Source organism: Gigantopelta aegis, chromosome 10 (assembly GCF_016097555.1).
Source record: "Gigantopelta aegis isolate Gae_Host chromosome 10, Gae_host_genome, whole genome shotgun sequence".
NCBI lineage: Eukaryota > Metazoa > Mollusca > Gastropoda > Neomphalida > Peltospiridae > Gigantopelta > Gigantopelta aegis.
Genome location: NC_054708.1, coordinates 64381482 through 64405356, shown reverse-complemented (window position 1 = coordinate 64405356; position 23875 = coordinate 64381482). Strand labels below are relative to the sequence as shown.

Sequence of the window (23875 nt, the reverse complement as noted above, 5' to 3'; positions counted from 1 at the left end):
CTGGCTGGAACTGCGAGATAGAGCTCAAATGAAATGAGTTTGTTTTTATTTAACGAGAACCCTCTTGCCAAGTGTTCCATTGCATGAGTCTGACGAGTTTTCAAAAGTACATTTGATCGGACCGCATACATAGGCGTACGGGCTTCCATTTTTGTAGATGGTGGTGGGGTGGTGGTGGCTGACTTTAGCCCGAATTATTCAATTAAACGAAAATGCCCGATTCTGGATAACATTTATTCATATTAGCATTAGGCCTACTACCAAACAGCAAACAAATCACTACGCATTTTTACATGGAGTACAGCTAATTATGAGGGTAGGATGATGGAAATACATGATATAAAGGTTTCAGATTAGCAAATTTTTTATCGAAAATCTGTATCATTTTTTATTGTATTTGGAATGCAATTACCGGTATTAATTTGTGAAGACCAGATAACCGTAAATATACTGTTTTACCCCACACGACGAAAAAAATTAAATGACACAAATCACATCTAATTTGCAAATACAAAAATAAGATCAGTATCACTTCCATGTTAATTAAGTGTTTTCAAGTTTGCTTTTTCATGTTAAACAATTAAATGGATAGACACTACAAAGTAGTTTATTGTTTATAAACAAACATGGTGATTACGACTAAAGTAGCTCTTTAGTAGGTCACTGTGTCAATATCTATCCCGCTTGAAAGCTAGCTTTGCCTCTCGCGATTTGATTGGTCGATTTTCTCACATTGACGGGAATCTCTTATGCACGCGACGGTCGCCATTTGTGAACGATTTGTGAGAATGTTTGTAGGGCTGAGTAGTGTGTGGATTTATTGCTCAAATCTTTAGTTGCGTGACCAGATGTGACCTACACCTAGTGTACGCACATCAGGATATCAGGGAGAGTGTTTTCTATTTTATTTTGTGACTTAAAAAACCACACAGATGGAAAACTTAGTTCGTTTTGCGTCTAGCGGCGCCACGGGAATGGAAAACGATCAACAAAGGCTCATGCACCAGGGTCCTGGCACTATGGCCAGTGTTATGCCCCAGCAGACTGTGTACGACCAGAATATGCAGTCTGGTGATCCCGACCAAAGAAAACAAGAAATTGGTGACATTTTACAACAAATTATGACCATAACCGACCAAAGCTTAGACGAAGCACAAGCAAGGTGGGTCGACAGGCGAGTGGATTTTTGGTTCCGTATTCTTCGTATTTTAAATTCGTTGTCGGATTTCGATCTTCAGAGCAAATTCCGCGTGAGATTGATTTGTTAATGATCTAATGTTTGTCTCATTTCTGTGTATGTATATTGCAGGAAACATACTCTGAACTGTCATCGCATGAAACCAGCCCTGTTTAGCGTTTTGTGCGAGATCAAAGAAAAGACAGGTTAGTTATGATATCACAATATTGAATATATAGTGTTCAATATTGTAAAGATTTATTTTATTTACCATTGACGTCCCAAACTGCATTCGACTAACAGGAAAATCACAAATATGATGCAGAAAGAATATTGTATTTTTTTCAGTTATGGTACAAGAAATAAAATATATTTCAGTCAGTTAATGAAAAAGATCAACAACATGGATGTTAAACAAATCCATACTAGTAAACAAATGTGTAACACCATCCAATAAACAAGAACGTGTGATGGTTTCTAACTGTTTAGGCACATGAGTTGGGAAAAATTACTTTTCTGTGTATACTACATTTTCAACTTTTAAAGCCACTTCGTGATAAATTATGTTTTACAAGTATGCATGGTGGACGAACACTATGTTAATTTTTTAAAAGGAAAAATTCAGCTTGTCAAGATCAATCCATTTTCCCCCATGATCGCAAACAACCCTTGTTGTCAATACATATATAGAACTTCACATACGTTGTCAGTGTTTTTGCCAGAAAGAAATATTTGGGTATGGCACTATGGAAGTGAATGCAACCACATTCAACAGGATATGGAGGGCCTCCCCCAGAAAGAAAATGGGTTAAGTTTAGGGTTAGGGTTCAGAAAATCATGCAGTAATGATAAAGAGTAATTAATTTTGTCAAAATATTATCTGACAAAAAATAATAATCTGCAAAACATTTTGGGTATGACGCCATACCTGTTTTTCCCTCTGGCAGAAACCCTGGTTGTTTTCGCTTCCTATTTATTGCACAAGTTTATTTTGCGCAATAATATATACCACGAGACTGCTTAGAGTGGGTATGTTCTTGTGCAAAATAAACAAGCGAATCCAATTAGTTTGTAATAAAATAACAATTATTTCATGAAATTTATTCACCAAATAAAAATAAAATTTGACAAATTTTGTTTTAAAAATGAGCAATTGGCGAAGTTAGCGAGTGCCAGAGCTAGCCCTGCACTGATACCAGTGAATAATATATTTTAATCAAAACAGTTTATACACTCAAAATTATTTAGTTGTTCTGATTAGACTGTATCTACTATAACTACAGTAGGGGAAAATAAATGCAATATATATTTTGCAAATCAAATATAATAATAGAAAAAATCCATTCTAACAACGGGGCATGACAATCATAAAAATAAAAGGATTTGACCTTGTTGACCTGGCATGTGTGAGGACATGTGACAAGCACAGAATGTTAATTCATCTACCTCCGTTTTAACTCAATTTCTACGAATCAAGTGGACCTGATATCGGTAATTGTAATGAATAAACAAAAACAACTTAATGAAATTAATGTTTTAGGGGTTTGTAAAGTTTTGTATTTAGATGCTTGTCTGAACTTAGTTAATGAAAATCGGATGTTGATTGCTCACATGCACAAGAAAACAAAACTAACAGTTTAAAAGCATAACGCAGTTGTGTTGACAATATATATATATATATATATATATTTTATAGTTCCATAAAATTGTACCCTTTTTCCATAAAATGTATTTGTAATAAATAACTACACATACTCGATTATAATGATAATCGATCCTACTCCTAATATTTGCATAAATAATTCAGGAATATCGAAATTGTAATTTACATATTGGTGTGTTGCATTCAGTGCAACTGATTTCTGTCATATGATCATGATAGCAAATCTTATGACATCTACACATGTATAAAATCTGGTAAATTGACTGGATAGGGCTGTTTAAGACATGCATTGCAGAAAAAGTAAAAAGTGTAAATTTATCGACATCTGCTGCCTAATTCTTAAATTCTGTCGGTTGTCCACTAAATATTTTCCAGTAGTTTTTGTTAATTTATTTGGTATAAATTTTTTATGGTATACAATAGTTAAAGGTATATGGGCTATTTTCAGACATTGCAGCTCCAATATTTTTCATAAAACAGTATATAATGCAAATAAACAGGGATGCACATAAAAAGCATCATCACTTGATGCAGTGGGTATGATATTTGGCCATGTAGATGGATTAGAAAAGCTTGTGATTAAAATTATATGCCACAAATGTCCACTCCGTTATTGTGTACAAAAGCACATGTTATCGTTATGGAATCGCAAAACTCTCTAAAATACTAAGTGCTTACCTTTAAACTACAAAATGTAAGTAAACCACCCACAAATACATACGTTTTTTAATTTCAATTTAAAATATTAAAATAAAACTACATTGCATACAAATTTAAGTTGCACCTTTTATTTTTCATTTATTGTCTTTACCGTAAATAATCTACAAAAAGAACCAAATTTTTTATTATGTGTGAAAGTTATTCACCAGATGGCACTGTCACATCTAGGTTAAGCTTAGATCGACATGTCAAGTGCATCAATACTAGCTGAGTATCTTTATAGGAAAGTTATTTTTAATTCTTAAAACAACTTTTTTCAATGTCACACTTATTACTTGTCTTTACCGTTAGTTTAATAAAGTATCCTGGAAGCATGAGAAATATATAATTTATATTTTTTCATTCAGTAAATCCATTTTAAAATCCATTTGCATGATTGCATGACTGAAATACATTGCAGCTGGCACAAATACCATGCCATGTGTCTTTACCTTTTTCTCTTTGATGAATAACACTTGACACTTTTTCACAATCTTCCAGTCTAGCATTACATCTAACATATACCTGTAATAGTAACAATTATAGATATCTGTATACATTTATAAAAGTATTTACCATTATTAATTTTCTTTGCTATTAATAAATTAATGGTAAAGACATAACAGTAAAGACAATTTTTACTGTTGTGCCTTACAATTAAGGGTAAAAACAGAAGCACAAGAATATTTTTAGTTACATTTAAAACAAATATACATCTCTTGTTTTGCCACTCTCAATTATGCACCACTGAACATATCTGCTTTAGATTTTACTATTAAAGACATAAAAGCTTTTATAAAAACTTTTATATTAAAAAAAAATTATTTACCGTTATTTGCACTGTTTTGTGAAAATAGCCCATATAATGTTTACATTTCAAGGTAATAAATATTTTTGGTAAGGAATTGCCAAATTTATGCAACTTGAAAAATAGTAAGACAGTTATAAAAGGCAAAGTTTTAATTATGATTTTTTTCAGTTATGCTAGCAATATTTGTTGCTATATGACAATGGCAATATCAATCACAGTCCCAGACACTGATTGTCACTGTGGCACTATCATGTCAAACAATAAAATAAATATATAATATATCTGACTAATTTTACTTCAAATACATTTTCATAGATTGTACAATTATTATTTTTTTTTTTTTTTTTTTTTTTTTTTAATTCACCGTCAAGTGCATTTCTGATTATCAGACCAGAAAAATTTTCAGTGGTAATTTCACATTTAAATATTTTTAGCGTTCTAGTGACAGAAGCTTCACGCCCCGAACAAATTATTATTTTAATAAGGATGTGCAGTGCCATGTCTGACATTAAAAAAATTCATACATGTATCAGGACTAGCTGTGGGTGAGCAAAGAACATGAAGATAATTTGCCAAATTATCTATTAAACTTAAAAAATTTAAGAATCCTAGTAATGTTTTGACAAAATATCAATTTAATGAATTTATTTCACCATTTTAAATAAAGTTCACCACTTGTTTGCAATTAGAGAGTGCTAGAGCTAGCCCTGATATACACATAGATTATTATACAAGCTTGTTTTTATACTCAAATTACGAAACTAGTGAACTTTTGTGTAATTTGACAAATGTCACATATTGATAACTTGCTTAATACAAAACACAAATATTCGTACGTTTTTGTAATAGGCCTATTATAGATTTCTGTAAGGCGTTCACGTTGGGTGAAATTTTCAAATTTGATCAAGAATCAGTAATAAACGCAGTTGTATAACGTTCCGGTACTGTTAATAAATAAATATAGGTATTGCCGAATAATTTCGAATAGCTTCGTATAAAAAAAACCCGAAGTTGCCTTATTTTTGGTGCATGTAGAATTTTAATGGTGCATGTAACTTTGTTTTCAGCATGCACATGGTGCATGTAGATTTTTTTTCTTCTTTTCTAGCCCTGGATACACACTTCATTGAATGCCAAACTTGCCCCCTATTCACCCCCCATGGTACATGTTAGACAAGTGTAGTTATCGGTGTTTGAAATAAGCACATGGTTTATTTCTAAAATTTGACATGATGACTAATGGCTTTGACTTGGTAATTTTATTGTTTTAAAAAGCATTTTTAGTTTCATTTCAAAAACATCTTATGCTAATTTAGACTTTAAAATAGTAATACTATACATATATACTTGTATTTATTCAAATTAATATATTTATTTTGTGTTATGAAATGCTATGGGTGAGGGAAGCAGACTTTCTACTACAAAATAATTTGAGGTTACATAATAAAAACATAACAAACCATAAATGTCCCTACTAGGTGATTATGAGTTTGAAATGTTTTGAAATTGGCAATGGACACCGTTTTTCATGTGCTTTGTAATTAATAAATTTTAACCAGTAGTTCTTAGTATTATCCATCTAAAGATTATAAAAATATATCCATTAATTTCAAGATTTTAGGGTACATAATTTTACCTTCATTAACCTCTGACAGAAAGCCTGGGAAAGGGTGTTTGTCAAGTGTTTCGTATCATTTCCAAACTATATCTTTATACTACTATATAATTTAAAAAAAGAAGGAATTAGATTGGAAATGTTTTAAATAGTCCAAAATTGTGAATGAAAAATGATACACCTTTTGGGGATTGGTGGGGAATGATGTTGATTATTGGAGTCTAGAAACATTGGTGATAAACTCTGTAAAAACAAACATTTTGATGACAGGATTTAGCTCAGTCAGTTAAGTGCTCGTTTGAGATGCTTATGTCGCAAGATTGAGTCAGCTCAGTGGATCCATTCAACTGATTATGTTTTTTTTCTCTCATTCCAACGAATGCACCACAACTGGTTAAAGGCCATGGTTTGTGCTTGCCTGTCTGTAGCCTGTATAGAAAAGTGGATATAAAAGATCCCTCGTTGCATTAGGAAATTTTTTTAACGGGTTTCTTCTGATGACTAGTGTCAGAATTACAAAAGTGGGGAAATTCTGCTTATTAGTATAGCTGCTGTTTATTGGTAGAGCAAACTAAGAAAACATTCACTAAAATAGACAGATAGCACATACCACAGCATTTGATAAACCAGTTGTGGTTTACTCTGCTGGAATGAGAAAATAGGCAGAACGTTTCATTGCAAATCTTTCAATCATGTCGGAGGTTTTCAATGTGAAAAAAATGTTTAACAATTATTGATTTGACTTACTTTTGACACTGGTATAGCAGAATATTTACACCTTATCTTATGAATTCTTTTTGTATTAGGTTTGCTATCTTTAAAATGTAGTTTATTGTTTTTTTTAGAACACAATTATTCAATTTTAAACCAGTGTTTTGGTATGTGCCGACCCTGATGTTGCCTACACCTTTTCACGGCACAGGTCTTAAGGCTGTTTAAGTACTTCATAATAGATGTATTTCCTGATTTGGTTATTAAGCAAAGTGTCATAATTGGTATTTGAAAGTCATAAAACATCACCTACTGTGCACATAGCCAATTTATGTCCCAGCTGTTATTTCACGGTGTAAGCGTTATTTGCTTTTTATTTCTTTTCAACTGGGCTGTCAAGTGGTCTAGTTATTCCTGTCCACAGAGAGGCTATTCAGCTTCAGCCAGGCATTTGATATCAGTAACAATAGGCGTTTAGGGAAAGCTTCCACCGCTATCTGTGAGGAATGAAATGAGATCCTGGCACTAGTACAGTCCTCCCAGTTCTCTGATGCTGGCATTGTATCTTCAACTTGTGACCTCTAGCCCTCCGACAACATTACAGCAGGATGCTAGTGTCATAAAAGAAGCTCATTGTACAATTTGTAGAGTAGTTAGGCTTCATCTGTTGGTGAAAAGAAGTCTTTGACATTTGATAGTAAAGGGGAAAAAAGAGGTTCTTTTGTGTGGTCAAAATGGGATACAAACTGAAGTGTGTTAATTGATTTTGGTCATTTTTACCCTTACAGTTTCATTGAATGGATCGTCTTCGTGACAAATACTTTGATCAAGAATGTCCATTATCATCGTTAACAAACAGTGATCATGTGGCCTTGCTATTCCACCTATATTGATACCAGAATTTAAAGGCATATAATACAGTGATAAAACATCTTGTTTAAACCATCTTTGTTTCATACTTGGTTAATTATATTCATGATTGACTTTGAAGAGATTCTCTACACAATAACTTCTTTTTATAATAGTGGTATTCTGGTGATCAATATTTATAAATAATTTGATTAATTGGGTTCTACCGATGTATGACACGTTCTATCGCAAGATGCCTGAATAAATAATTTTAGAGGTCAGTAAATGTTTTGGTAATGATTTAATAAAGGAAAACATTTTTTAATAATTTTTTTGTTTTAGTTGTGGATTAGCTAAAAACAAATAGGTTTATGCATACATGTAGATAATGTTTTAAAATGTAAACAGTAGTAAATCTTAAGTTTGTCCCAACTAGTCACTGATGTTTTTTTTTTTTATGAACATTGTATTAAGTATGAGGTAACTGCGCTACATTCACATTTTTACTTTTCTTCATTGGCTAGTGCATTCGTGAACCTAGCATGAGATATTATATATTTTTTGTATCAGAGTTTTGCATGACAAAATAAAACTTTTATATAATCAAGTTCAGTCGCTAGTTTAATACAAAATATCTGATACACGTCCAAAAGTAACTTCTGAAGTACGCTTTTTCATTAAAATTATATATTACAGGGTGCGGAATAAGCGGTATCGCATCGCAAAATGCGACACAAATATCATGGTTTGCTAGTCAAATGCATTTTTGTGTAGCAAAGAATTGCGATGCAGTTTTTAATTGTAATTAAAAATATTATATCATTATGAAAATGTGCATGACGTTCAAGCATGGACTAAATTCAGTACCCGGGTCTGTAGTTTACAATGGAATTAAATTGTCAAAATTTTGAAAGAGGTATGCCAGGTTGGAGGTCCCATATCCCGTAAATATTCAACATACCAAGGAGTTCCAAATACATGACTCGGGACAATTTGGCCAATATTTTGTTTTATTCGATTGGCAAATTATATTCGTTAATAATATTCAGCATTATCCGCGTTTTAAAAAAAATATTATTATTATTATTGTTTAATTAATAAACAAAATAGTTTCATTGTTTTTTGCCAGTAATGTGATACAACGAAAACCTGTTCAACTTTTAACGGTTTATTGAAGTGAATTTTTGTTATGTTATTCATGCCGGATGAGTAACTAAATTCTAATACATATTTCTCTGCAATTTATCTTATCAAATACTTTAAATAAAGTTTTGTTTTATATGAAAAAACTAAATTATGATTGATGGCCAAAAACAAGGTGAAAATGAAATAAAAGGCCGATCACGTGATTTCCTGTTGGTTTGAGGATGGCAGTCCCACGTTCAGTCAGCGAACATTTCACTAATGTTTGCAAACTATTTGATTGGTTCCTGACTTCACAATTTGGTTTACCGTGAAATGCGTAAACCAGTCTAGCGGACATTTTTCTTGCTCGGTCTGGCTGAACTTGGCCCAGAAAGTGAACGTGAAAAACCAGTGATGTGTTTTAGGGGAAATGCACTTGTGAACAATCTGACTTGCTTATGCTGAGTCAGCCGTTTTTCGCTAAACATTTGCAACCTAATTTGACTGGTTCCCAAAGTGGTCATTTGGTTTAACTTGCCCCTGGCATCCATTGTATCCTATCCTACATTACTTGATTGTTGGGGAGGGAGGTTGGGTTGGGAAATCAAATTCCTTTTGAAATGTGACCATATTGTACCAAAGTAAATTGCTGGCTTCAAAGTTGACAGTGTGTATGTTATTAGTTAAAAAAACAAGATTGCAAGGTTTAGTGTCACATCTATATAAAACTTTAAACTTAGCAATTACAGACCCCTGTCCTGGATGAATGAACCGGTTGAGGTCGGTACCTGTGCCCAGGTCTGGCGTGTGCTACAACAGCTTGCTCTGAATCTGCATGTTAAACAATTTGGTCTTGGTCTAATTACAGACCAGGACTCCGTTCCACGAAGCGATCTTCGCACTAAGATCACCTTAGTGCATAAGGTAGCTGTGCACTTAAGGTGATCTTATGGCTAAGATCGCTTTGTGGAGCGGGGCCCTGGGCTGCATGCATTTGATTTGACTGAGTGTAGCAACACACTTAATGAGTTGCAAATCAGACTCTGTACTTAGGTCGTTTAATCAGGTCAGGTCAGCAATTACAAAATGCAGAATCCTGCAATTCTTTTACACCATTTGCTTCCATGTAGCATTCTCAATAACTTTTAACTAAGCTTGATGTTCATTAAAAAAAAACGTTCCTGTATTTAATGGGATAACTATTGTACAGTTGTATTCATGTTAAACCATGTATCGGTTGATTTTTAATTTGGTGTAGATAAAGAACAGGTAATTTGATACCACAAAGCTTCAAGTACATTATGTAGATCACGTAGTGGTGTTATTCAATGGTAAATCGGTTGAATTAGACAGGCAGTCAATCTGTAGGTGTGGAATACTAGTTTTTGGCAAGATATTGCCTTATCAGATACAGAAATCGACTTCGTATCTGAGAACAAAATAGTGTTCATGCTTGAAAAATTATGGTGGGGTGGCGGGGGAGCGGATTTTTATTTGGAAGTAAAGTGCACTGCTTATGTAATGTAAATATAATGGAAACATTATCATGTTGTAATTTATTATTATTATTTTCATGGTATTAGTTAGGGATGTAACAATGCAATAATGTTAAAATTTGATAACTAATTTGATAGTATGAAATCGAGCAATGGTGTGTAATGGTAGTGAGATCTTGCAAGTATGATATATATTTTATATAAAAACCTTCCGATAATGTTGACCAACTACATTTATATACATTGTCATCGTCTTTTTTTTTTTTTTTTTTTTACAAACCTTCTAGTAATATTGACAAACAGCCTAGTCAACTGTACAGTCTTAACACAAACGTCTTTCATTTAACACTAAACTGGCAGTGCAACAGAACAAAGTAAACACTATATTGAGGGGATGTTTTTCTGAACATTTAGATTTTGGCAAATAAAATTTTTCATGTTGTCAATTGTATGAAATTGTCCCATATCAGTGAAATGATATACCCACTTTTTGCAAATGTAAATTACATTGTTAGATGAATGCATCATGACTATGATTCAATTACATGTATGTTTACAAATGAAAAAAAAGAAAAAAAAGAATGGACAGTACTGAAAATAATCGGTGTGTCATTAACACTAAAATTAGATGTGTAGCATAAATATACTGATAAAAAAAATGGGAACACATGAAATTTTAGAAGAGGTTTTATTGTATATGACACAAACGTTACATATGAAAATGCTGCAAATCTTTGTCAACTAATAGTAAAGAGAGGCAAAATTGTAATAAATGTGTATAAAGTGTGTTTAGGCATGGAATAAAAATTGTATGTTAAAAAGAAATAATACACCTGCCCACCCCCAATTTAAAAGAAAAAAAGTGAGTTACTGAATACTGAAAATACATTTGCTTGCATTTATTTATGACTTAAATTCAGTTGGTTCGTGTTTAAAACCTAACTTGTGTAATTTCATGGATTCACATTGGATTTGAAAAGCTAGCTTCTGTGGAGTATACGATGAATGTTTGTTGAAAGTGAGAAACAAAATGGCTATTTTGAAGAAAAAAAGGTGATTTGTGACTGAAAGAGATATTTTGAAGTAAAAACAAGAAACCCAGTTTTGTTGGCATTTGTTTAAAATAACTTTGCCATAAATAGAGAAAGCACCAATTATCCTGACTAAGTGGTATGTATTCTCTGAAGACAAGTTCTGTTTTTCATCAAAAACAGTTTTGAAATAACTTACAACACTGTTATTACAGATTGTTTCTACTGTTGCCATTTTGATTACAGTGGCAGCCCAAATATTCCAAACATTTTGATAACTTAAAAAGTAGGAAGGAAGGAAATGTTTTATTTAACAACACACTCAACACATTTTATTTACGGTTATATGGCATCGGGACTTAAAAAAGTAATGAAAAACACTAATTTATGGGGCTTGCTTTTGGTATTTTAAACACAAGGAAGTTATTTCATTTGCCAAACATCTTGAAAAGACCATTTCACTGGGTGTTTTGAAGATGACAAATATAATCTGTATGTCATGTAGTGATAAAAAAACAAATGCAATAAATAATTAAAAGTGATGAATGGTGATTGGTCACTTATACTTCACCAAGTAAAAAAAAAAACTGTTAAAAACTTCTGATGAAGTTGTGAAGAGTTTATGTTATGTTATTTTACTGGTTTTATCAATGACATCTGTTCTGACATATGTTAGGTATAATTTTCATCAGTCAATACAAATTTTCTGTTTTGTGGTGTGTCCAGTTGCATCTGAAATGGCTGTTTCTTTGAATAATTTATTATTAAAACCTTACAAATTCAGATTGCATGTTTAAAAAAGTACAGTACTACCCATGGATGGTAACATAGGTAGCAATGTTTATTTTAAATATATTTTTTATTAGGTGTTTTTTTTTTAATGGCAAATACATGTATGTATTTTTGTAATACTTTATTGAACAAACAGATATGTCCTGTATGTTATGAGATGAAATCTAGTCTGATTACCTGATAACTACATGTATGCTACCTGTCGGTGTGTTAACACATGGTCTGTGATCTTACTGGCAGCAGCTGTTCGCAAGATATAAATCATCTGATTTGAGGGGAACAACAACCCGTTTTCATTTCAACCTGCAATTTCGTAGTGACAGATGTGTCAGGGTCATCAGACTTCATAACGAGATGTAGCACAGTTGACCAAACAGGAGCCAGATACTTTGTGCTTATAGATTTATCAGTGAATATTAATAAGAATAGAAATTTTAGGTTTTTTTAAAATCCCTAAATGTCATGACATTTTTAATATTTGCACAATAAACAAAATGTTGCTTTGAATAACATTGCGTGTTAACAGTGGAGTAAAATGTAATTTAATCTGACATGGAATTTGTGAATTTAATTAAAATCCAAACAGTATGCTAAGAGTAGTTACAAACAAAGTGTTCTGACAAACTAGTCACCATTAAATTAACATGGCTACGCAGGGGACAATATTTCGAAATCTGAGGTAACCGGAAGTCGGTTCGCGTGGTTTTTACATAGGTAACCAATTGTTCGGTTACGTGAATTATATTTGCGTAACCTGTATATTACCTGATCGGTTACCTCAAAGTTATTATTATTATTATTCACCACTTGCCATCAGGATCGCAAAAAATAATTTTTGGTTGCCCGAATCTAAAACCCACTGTCCTCGGGCATAGGGCCACCGTATTCTAGAACCTAGCAGCTTGCGGAAGTTAACACCAAAAACCCAAACAACAAATGTCCAGTTCCTCTGAACTATAAAACGGGATACTCACTGGTGCATGATTAGATTAATAAAAATAAATCTTATAAAAAGAAAGACCACAATTTGACACTGATATTTTGCGGTGGCTATGCTACTTTCACTTTATCGCTGGTACTTCTATACTACAGTGATGTTGCAAATGTTTGTTATTTAAAGCTCATTATGCGATGTTAGTATTTTTCAGCTTTTGCGACATTTTTTTTTTTTTTTTAACGTTAAAACCGTTTTCATCCTTTGTAAAATTATAGGTAATCCAATATTATGTCTACATATATTCCTGTAGAGATAAAATAGCAGCAGATAATTTAGGCACTTTAGCGGTCCGTGCTCATTTCTTTAAAACTTTTGGTTCGTCTCTATTCTGAGCCTTTGGTCGCAAATTACAACCGTTGCAAGATACTGTTGTCTACTGGTTTGCCGCGCATCAAGTTCCTAAAATCAGTCTGAAACATTGGTCGGAATACTAGTAGTAAGTCTGCATGAATAAACTTCAGGTAATCGTAAAGTCTGCAGGTTTTAATTTCTGAACGTCTACAGGTCACGACGTAACCGATTTGCGGTTCGCGTAAATTTAATTTTGCAAAACTGACACGCGAACAGAACGGCGGTTCGCGTGAAATATTGTGCCCTGGCTACGGAAATTCCCGACACAAACTGTTAAAAATTGGCATGTAGATAAATTTCCCCAGCTAAAAATAGAATGAGCCAACCCACCCTCCTTTAGTCTGCTTCAGGGTATTTACATTTCTTCCATCCAACAGTTTTTCTTTTTGATGATCATGGACCAATTCACCCACAAACCTAATGGATTGTACAACTTTTTAGTACTGATAGAATTTGAGTCATTTTCGTTTGTTTATATAGGTGTCATAAAAAAAATGCAGTTTGACTGGATTTTATATACAGCAAAACCCTCTGAGCTTTCTCTGTTTTGTAACTACTGTTAAGAACATACTAATTGTAATTTCATCTTGATAGGGAAATTGTCATCTTTTAAGTTTATGCCATTCACAAAACTATGAAATGTGTAAATATATTGCCTTCCACTAACAGTAACACCATATCTCAAAAAATCCCACTAAAATGTTTATTATATAATAAAAAAAACCTGAATTTTTTTTACCTTGTTGTCCTACTGTATTAGTAATAAAATATTTAGTTAGATATGACGTGTATGCTATTGGCCATGAAGTTTAAACATGGCATCCTTTATTTGTATAACTGTAAGACAGTAAAATTTTGACACGTCGTAAATCAGTAGGTACTGTCAGTGAGAACATCTAACTGCTGAGAATATAACATTATTCATCCTTTTTTTATGTTGAGGAATTTAGAAAGTAAATAAAACTCATATTAGGGTGCCAGTCAGTTTAATTTCAAATGACCTGACATGTTGCTTTAGATCTACAGTGTAATTAAATTTTAAAATGTAATTTTAGCTAAAATTACCTTTAGGAAGCATTTAGTTTTTTGTTAAGTTCGGGTGGTAGGGGTGTTCTGCCAGAATAAATACATAAAATAATGTTCATATGTGAAAGGGTAAGAAATCTTCTTGTGTATTTTAAAAAATTTAATGATATTTTAAAGTAGTTAATTGATGTTTAAAATTCTGCTAAATTGCAAGCCAGATGTTGAATATTTAAGACCATTGTTCCCAGCCACTGTTTTGCTGATCACAAATTTTTAAAGGAATGCTAAAGCAAGGCTTTTGGACTGGTGTGCATATTCAACGATACATAATGCACATTATTGCTTAATATCAACAAGTATAATCGTATAATTAATTAATAAAACGGTTAAATGTGACGGCTATTATATATAACGGGTGCAGCCATTTTGTACCATCCCAGTGAATACGCCCTCTGGCGAGCTGGTGGTTACGTAATACCTAACATGTCACATCAGGAATTAGTCTTAGACCTGAAGAAACAAAACATACCTGATTTTTACGGATGCATCACAATGTTCTGTAATAATATTCATCCCAGTAACACAGCAACGTGTATATATGGTTTATTTTTCAATACAAAATAAACCACCATTGTCAAAGTGTTGAAATAACTGTATTATATTTTGTATATAAATTAACCCACGTACTGAAATAATAGTTGGAGTGTTTTCTTGCTTAATTGGTCTTTTCTTTCCTTGGCCTATACCTGTGGTTCTTGATTGCCAGGTGTATATTTAGACGGTCCCTAGACACTGTCTAGACACATTAAAAAGACGTGCCTCTTTTATTAAGATCACAGGGTCTTAAGTGATAACCTCAAATCGTAATGGACTTTACCAGCTTTATTATTGTAAGTAATTCTGTAAAACCCTTGATTAAGTAGACTTTCCCATCTAAAATCACAAAACTGACCAATTACGTAGTTCCAGAGAAAAGAAAATTATTACTTGAGTATTGTGAGTGGTCGTTTTTGCTCGAACGTATCCTACCAATAGGCCTAATAATATGCATTTTTTCTTTGGATTTTTTAAAAGAAAAAAATACTATAACTCCATTTAGTTATATTGATGCAAATTGAAATATATTTAGTTAAATAGTTTATTATACTATCAAGTCATTTATGTTGTTTTACAAGTCAGGTTGATGAAAGCGAAGCACCTTGTCATAAATTAGAGCATTTGTTTACACTGTGCATAATAGAGAAGTTGGACCTGAACTGATGTCACTTCGCCCCAAGCTATACCACCGGACGTCTCAAAAAAAATGGCTGCACCCAGTTGGCAGGAATAATCGAGGTTTTTTATTAATTCAAAAATTACGCGTGTTTCCTTTGTTAAAGTGTCAGTATGTGTTGGTGGTCCGGGTATGCATCTTTCCAACACATAAGGCTCTTGTTTGAGTTTAGTCTACCTTTAAGAAAACAAACCACAATTCAGATTCTGATATTTGTTGATTTTCATTGTTGGTAAAGCAGTCAAATTTACTTTCAAAATGACTCGCAGCCAGCTATCAATTCCTCAAAATTATCATAACATTTCATTATTATTGTCATGTGAAAATTCTCGCCAAAAAAGTTTTATTACTAACTGATAACAACTATGCAAGTGGTACACTGCCACTTGTATAACAGAGACATGAGGCGGTGCTCTGGCATGAGGGTGGCTAACTGAACATTTTCATAATCAACCTATGTTGGTGGTTTTTTAAGGTAGTTGTCATAGGAAAGTACTCCCTGAAACTAGTAGTCACAATGCCCTCATGTAGGGCTCAGTGCAGAAGTTTTATTTCACTTGCTGAAAATGACATATATTCACTAGCCAGATGTCTTCATCCACTTGACACAATTTTATCCAATATATAAGTTTTAAAAATTAAATGTATGGCAATGCCCCCATTATTCCACCACTTAAGATAGGAAATAGATCCAAGTTTTATGGATAAATTATACCCTGGATAGAGCATGATTTTAGTGCCTGATTGAACAGTATGCAATAATTGACCAGACGACCCAGACTTCAACCACTTCCTAATTAACCAAGATAAAACTCAACTCTATGAACATTTAATTGTAATGTTTATCGTCTGCTATATAGCGTTTTTGGAATCTATGTACTGTTCAGTTAAAAGGATTATAAAAATACACTGAATACTAATGCTGTTTCTCCAGTATTTTATATTTTTTCATGTACAATGTTTGATAATTGCGAGTCATATTCTGCTCCATATCTGTGCTAATAAAGTACTTATTTTATTTAAAAGAATATACACATGCAGTCTTAAGGAATACAACCTATTGTATAGTAACCGTTTAATGCACCAAAGATACAAATGAACAATAGTTGTCTAACTCACGATCACTTTACCCTGTCGTCGACTAAACTTCCTGTACTGTACATAATATAATACTGCGCATGCTCAGGTGAAGGAAAACAAAAGTCTGAAAATAAATGCATGTATAACGAATTCAGATGATCTGAATTCAGATGATCTGAACCGGAGTTTGACGAAGTGTAGAAGTAAACATGATTTGTTTCGAAATCCTGTTATTCTTTTTACTAAGATATTAATAACTGGCACTTTCATAGTTATTTTCAACTTGTTCATAAATGCTTGCTAGGACCAATATTTTGTACTCGACAGTTGGCAACTACTTTTTAACAAACAGTCATCTGTGAACAAAAGTTACTCACAAATGCAAGTATTTTACTCCCCGTGTAGAGCTCTGTCTTGATATTGTTGTATTTTTAACAGTATATTCTGATATAGAAATTGTATTGAATTGCATGGAGTAATTAATGGTGTTGTACAACTTTCAGCTACGTAATACTATGACACCATATCTGCATAGTGGCTTTTATCATTAACTAGTGTGAGTTAGTTACTTTTTAAAAAATTTGAAAGATTTTTTGTTTGTGATGTATCTGTTAGCTGTAATGGTTTTAAGTGATGAAAGACCATTAAATCCAGAGGCTAGTGAAGATTGTCAGTTCTACAGTAAAAATAGTTTTTTTAAGATGTGTACAAAATAAAATCTATCCATTATCAGAAATCACGTTCTAGCCGACATGAGTGCCTGTATATGTTGCACAAACTAATATGATTGCTGTTCCAATTATTGGGGTGTTTTTTGTGTTGTTTTTTTGGACAATGCACGTTGTGACTTGCCATCCTAATAGGGAAAAAACCTGGAATATATTTACTCTGTTCTTGGATCAGTCTCTGACTCATAGCAAATAGTATGAAATAGAGGCTTAAAAAAAATCACTGGATATTTGATTTCATCAATCATTCATCCTATATTCAGTCCCAGCCTCCACATAATTTGTTTTTTGGTCAATAACCAGTTTGCCACAATGGTTGAAAGTTCTAATTTTATATGGAATTTACTAAAAATAGTTGTTAAAGAATAAGTAAAATAGCAGTACTTAAACAGTAAAAATATTTTATATTGGTATCTCTTACTTAACCATTCAGCCAATCTGTATAGATGCTTATACTGAATTTTGTGAAAGGGCAGGGGGTTATTTGTACAACTACACATGTTCTTAAGTCCAAATTTCATTATTCTGGCTGTAGATTCTTGAAAAATAATTTACAGCTGGAACGATGAATGGAACATTTTTAAAAGATCCAACTGGGAGTTCAATATATAGGTTGAGATATATATCAAAATGTTTATCTTGGAGTCGGGATCGATGAAACCAATGACATTGTGGCAATTAGGCCGAGAAATTGTGTGTAGACAACAGCCATTTTTGATGAAAAGTGTGAAAAAGTAGAAAGAGTAAATACACTTTAGGTTTAATCACTAAATCACTTTTATTTTGATCTTTGGAGGATGTATTATTATTTTTTTTATAATTTAACTCCTATAAAATGTTTGCTCTGTAGATGGGTTTGGTTTAGAAAACGTATGTAAATATATATATATACATTTTGTTTATATGTATAGTAATTTTTTAATGTTTATTTTAGGGTGAGTGGAATGGAAGAATATATATTAAAATTACAAATGGCTAAATAAATGCTGTTTCCATTCATTTCAGTATTGAATATTCGAAACACACAGGAGGAGGAGCCACCGGATCCACAACTGATGAGGCTAGACAACATGCTGATTGCCGAGGGTGTGGCAGGTCCAGAAAAAGGGGGTGGTTCTTCTGCAGCAGCCAGTGCCACCGCAGCAGCTTCTGGAGGCCAGCCAGATAGTGCTATCGAACACTCTGACTATCGTGCCAAACTTGCCCAGATCAGACAAATCTATCACACCGAATTAGAAAAATACGAACAGGTAATTGATAATGAAGTAATGTTTAAAGATAACATTTATTCATAGTTGATGATCAGGTGGGGTTTTTCAGTGGCAAATTTCAGCTCCTAGGTCAGCAAAGCTGTCTTATCTCTCTGTCTCTCTACACATCTCTCTCGGGGTGGAACGTAGTCCAGTGATAAAGTAATCGCCTGGTGTACAGTCAGTCTGGGATCGATCCCCATCTGTGGGCCCATTGGACTATTTCTTATTCCAGCCAGTGCACCATGACTGGTATATCAAATGCTGTGGTATGTGCTATCCTGTCTGGGATTGTGCATATAAAAGATCCCTTGCTACTAATGGAAAATTGTAGTGGGTTTCCTCTCTATGACTATGTCAAAATTATCATATGTTTGACATCCAGTAGCCGATTAATACTAAATCAATGTGCTCTAGTTGTGTCATTAAACAAAACAATATTTTTCAGCCAGTGCATCATGACTGGTATATCAAAGGCTGTGGTATGTACTACCCTGTCTGTGGGATGGTGCATATAAAAGATCCCTAGCCTAATCAAAAAGAGTAGCCCATGAAGTGGCGACAGCAGGTTTTTTCTCTCAATATCTGTGTGGTCTTTAACCATATGTCTGACGCCATATAACCGTAAATAAAATGTGTGGAATGCATCGTTAAATAAAACATTTCTTTATTTCTTTAAATGCACCTTCAAATTCATGTGAGCTTCCAATCAGTTACATGGTAAATCATTATATTTGAAAATTAAAAGTTGCAAACTTAAGGATCACCAGATCCTTATTCATGTATTCTAAAAATGCATATTTTCTAAATGTATCACTGGTTAGGTAAATATATTTCACATAACTGAAATATTGGTTACCTAAGATAAAAAATAATGTGAACTGACTTTTGGTTACCAGGGCACATATTTTCGAAGCAATCATAACGCTACAAAATCGTAAAAGCATCGCATCTATGACGTCACTATAGCCAGTGCTGTAGTGACGTCATGTCTTACGATGCATGTACGATTTCGTAGCGCTAAGATAGCTTCAAAAATATGGGCCCAGGGCATTAAAGTCAAGGCGATAAACGTTGTGCCAAAAATACATATGCCCAAAGTAATCACCCACAAATTAAGTACAAACCAGCTGACCTCAAAATATTTCACGTCAAAACCACTGAAATGTTAAGTTTAATTACATTAAAATAACTTGACAATAATGAACTAAAACGACCTTCCTGCACTCAAAAAGATCCCTGTTGTGGCCAATTTAATGAGATTTAAAGCCTTAGATTACCTAAGATTTTTAAATATTGTCCCCTGTACTACAATCCCTTGCTGTTAATCGGAAAGAGTAGCTCATGTAGTGGCGACAGCGGGTTTCCTCTCAGAATCTGTGTGGTCCTTAACCATATGTCTGTCGCCATATAACCGTAAATAAAATGTGTTGAGTGTGTCGTTAAATAAAACATTTCTTTCTTTCTTTCCTGTACTACAGTACAGTCTCAAATATGCTTGATGCACACAATAAATCAGCTTTTCCCTGTAAACTTTTGTTTTTTTAAGTAACCATTAAAACATGTAACACACTATATATATATATATATATATATATATATATATATATATATATATATATATATATATATATATATATATATAAATTGGTGTTGAAATCCACGTGGGTTCACTCTGCTGTGTGTCTTGTATTCGTTCTGTTATTGCTTCTGGCTGTACAGGTTGCTGTACATGTGTCAGATTGCCTGTTTGTCACTGTCACAAAGTGTGATAGTAAAATGATCAAATGTGCCATGCAAGACTAGAATGGAAGCATATTTATATTATTCTGACAACTAACATATACTTGACCTGCATGTTTCACAAGTGCGGATGGCCCATGAATAATTCTATCAATAACATGGTTGTGTATGCCTCCAGCTATACTTGACTGTCTCGGTTATTTTTAGAAATTTTTATAAAATAAAGGTTGTACTATTACATATATCACCTTTTGCATTGATACCACCAAATCAAATCCCATAAATAACAATGGTAGCATTATGTTCCTAAAAGCTGCTACGTGCTACATTTTAATCAGCATATGGGGTATAGTAAAAATCTGAATTAATTGTTGTTTTGAATAATCTACAGGTAACTAGCAGTCTTAGCTACCTTAGTCTGCACTCTAATTGTTATGGGGCGAGACGTAGCCCAGAGATAAAGCACTTGCTTGGTGTGCGGTCGTTTTGGGATCGATCCCCAACAGTGGGCCCATTGCGCTATTTCTCGCTCCAGCCAGTGCACCACAACTGTGCTATCCTGTCTATGCGATGGTACATATAAAAGATCCCTTGCTGCTAATCGAAAAGAATAGCCCATGAAGTGGCGACAGCGGGTTTCCTTCCTCAACATCTGTATGGTCTTTAACCATATGTCCGACACCATATAACCGTAAATAAAATGTGTTGAGTGTATCGTTAAATAAAAAATAAAACATTTCCTTCCTTCTAATTGTTGTACTCAAGTTGATAACATTTGACATGTTTCACCAATGATAGGCATGGACACATTTGATATGCTGTTGAGGACGTATCAGTATTCCACAGATGATATTTGGTGGTATGCTACCTTCAGAGGTAAACATAATCTTCTTGATTAGAAAATAGTTCAAAAAGGCTTATAGCATAATATATGTGCCAACTTGAAGAGAAATTTTACATTTTGTTACATTTGAACTGTCAAGAAGTATAGTGTGATTTTTGTATTATTTCAGGCTTGTAATGAATTCACCACCCATGTTGTTAACTTGCTCCGAGAGCAGTCGCGCACTCGACCAATTGCACCGAAAGAGATTGAGAGAATGGTCAGCATTATTCGAAAGAAGTTCTCAGCGATCGAGATGCAGTTGAAACAAAGCACGTGTGAAGCTGTTATGATTTTACGATCACGTTTCTTGGATGCTAGGTGTGTATTTGTTCTTTGTTAACGAGTTTTACTGGTGCAAATAGAGCAATCTGCATCCACCTTACAACGGGTTTACACATAATTTCATAAAACTTCTGCATATTTAGTGATGCAACTGCATACTGAATGAATCAAATTCAAGAATACTCTTCTGTATGTCACGATATATGTAAATCGTGCATGCCATGATGTACTTTCATGATTTAAGCTTGACTAAAATAGTGCCTTTCATATGACATTGTTAATTTGGATTCAGTCAGTTCAGTCATTTATTTTGTTTTAATTTCTCATATTTCTATTAATATATATTTTATTTTTTTTACTTGCAGGCGGAAACGTCGGAATTTCAGCAAACAAGCTACTGAAGTTTTGAATGAATATTTCTACTCACACTTGAGCAACCCATATCCATCTGAGGAAGCTAAAGAGGAACTTGCTAGGAAATGTGGAATTACTGTGTCACAGGTTTGTCGGAATGGTGGTGATGTCAAAACAATAGTAATAAACTAAACAAAAGTGACCAAACCTCGAGTATCATAAACCTAATCGAATCCCTTCACTTGAAATTAACGAGACTGGTGCTGGAGAAGAGAGTTGAATGAAACTGATAGCATTCATAAGTGTGCATGCTCAGGATCTACAAAAGCTACTTTCTGTTTGTTTCACAATAAGTTAAATTAATTTGCATGGTTAAACTTGTAACCATGTTAATGTCTAATTGCATGAAAAATAAATTTTAAAATGTGTATTTTGTCATAAGCATTAAAAATAAACTGCTGCTTTTAGCTTGCAGACCATTGCTAGGCTGGTTAATGCTTTGGGTGTGAAAATAGATTATCACAAACAGAGTGAGTTGTAATCTACTAAATGGCATTGAAAATAAAATTATTCATAATGATTGGTTTACATGTTAATCTTTAAAAGCATTACGGCCAACAGGTTAACACAACTAAATTGCTCTCTCCACATTCCTCAGTCAAATTTATTACAATTATTTCCAATACAATTATACAGATTTGCTTGGAACTGCTTCAGAAAATTGCAGCGGCCTTTTTAAAAAATATCTAATGATTAATTTTTCCAGGCATGATTTTCATAATGCAGATTTTTGTGCTGGGGTGTCGTTAAACATCTATTTTATTCTATTTCATAATGCAGAAGAAACAGCTCTATGGTTGTGTTAACCGTCAGTATTAAAAAAAAAAAAAAATTCTTAAATAGTACTAATGATTTGTAGTTTTAATAATAAACCATCAATGTTTCAACCTGTCTAATTAGAACTTGATATCATTTTTAAAAGACATTTAAACTTTATTGTAATTTATTAATATGTTGAGACAGCATGGTAGAAATGCTGATTTGTTCGTTCTGTTTTGTTAGCTACATGTAGGTTCATGAATTTTTTTTAATGTTAGTTGCTGTTCGCTACATCTGGTAAACGATGTTTTTTAAATTTATTTATAAAACAAAATCAGTCAATAATTTTGCTAATAAAATAAATAAAATGTATATACTTTTTTGTTTGTTTATAGATTTAGCTCAAATTAAATGTTATTTTGTTTCATCCTGTAGATAGTATCAGTCTTAACTAGTAATCAGATAGAAATCATCCATTTGTGTTGTTCATCGCAAAAGCCCCCTAGAATTTGTTTACTTTTGTTTATTATTTATTACTATGTTTAATATAATTCCCATTTCGTCATCTGTGCTACAGCAGTTTTACATTTTGTAGAAAGTTAATTTTTTGTTTCCTTGTTTTTACTATTTCTAGCTTGCATTGGCTAAAGTATTTGCCATTGTTGGTTCTAGTGCATGCAGATTTGAATATTTTAGTCATGTTTTTGATTATATGATTACTAGATTATTTATTTTTGCAATAAGGGATGATGTCCTTGCTCTCTTTCAAAATCAAATATATATGGAGATGGTGAATATTTTAGCAGTTTTATAACATTGTTATAAATTGTTATTTGAAACTAGGCAGACTCAGTAACAAGTGTACGGGTTACAAAAATCTGTTCTCTCAAAACATTACAACTCAAGTTTGAAGAGACAGTGGATTGTTAGTTTTTATTTATAAATACTCAAAACACCACAGTTAATTCATGAATCGTATACAGTGTTCGAAATAAGCACTTATCCATTTGTTCTGACATGTGAAATTTGCTCGGACAAGCAAAGTACCTCAATGGTTGTCCAGTGGACAAGTGAAAATGTTCAATGTAGTTTCATTTTGAGACATCAAAACTAATGT

At 33.1% G+C, this 23875-nt stretch overlaps 1 protein-coding gene across 8 annotated transcripts in view; it reads left to right on the top strand.

Annotated features, from left to right (window-relative positions):
- Positions 1 to 743: 743 nt before the first annotated feature.
- The window catches only part of LOC121383976 (pre-B-cell leukemia transcription factor 1-like), a 42789-nt gene continuing 19657 nt past the window's right edge, over positions 744 to 23875 (top strand). For 7 of the 8 annotated variants that reach the window (XM_041514102.1, XM_041514100.1, XM_041514098.1 and 4 more), the window contains exons 1-5: positions 744 to 1174; positions 1310 to 1383; positions 18430 to 18674; positions 21431 to 21621; positions 21951 to 22086. In XM_041514102.1, coding sequence (XP_041370036.1) covers positions 933 to 1174; positions 1310 to 1383; positions 18430 to 18674; positions 21431 to 21621; positions 21951 to 22086 — 888 coding nt within the window. In that variant the 5' untranslated portion in view covers positions 744 to 932. The remainder of the gene's footprint in view (positions 1175 to 1309; positions 1384 to 18429; positions 18675 to 21430; positions 21622 to 21950; positions 22087 to 23875) is intronic. The other variant, XM_041514099.1, reaches the window with a different exon arrangement.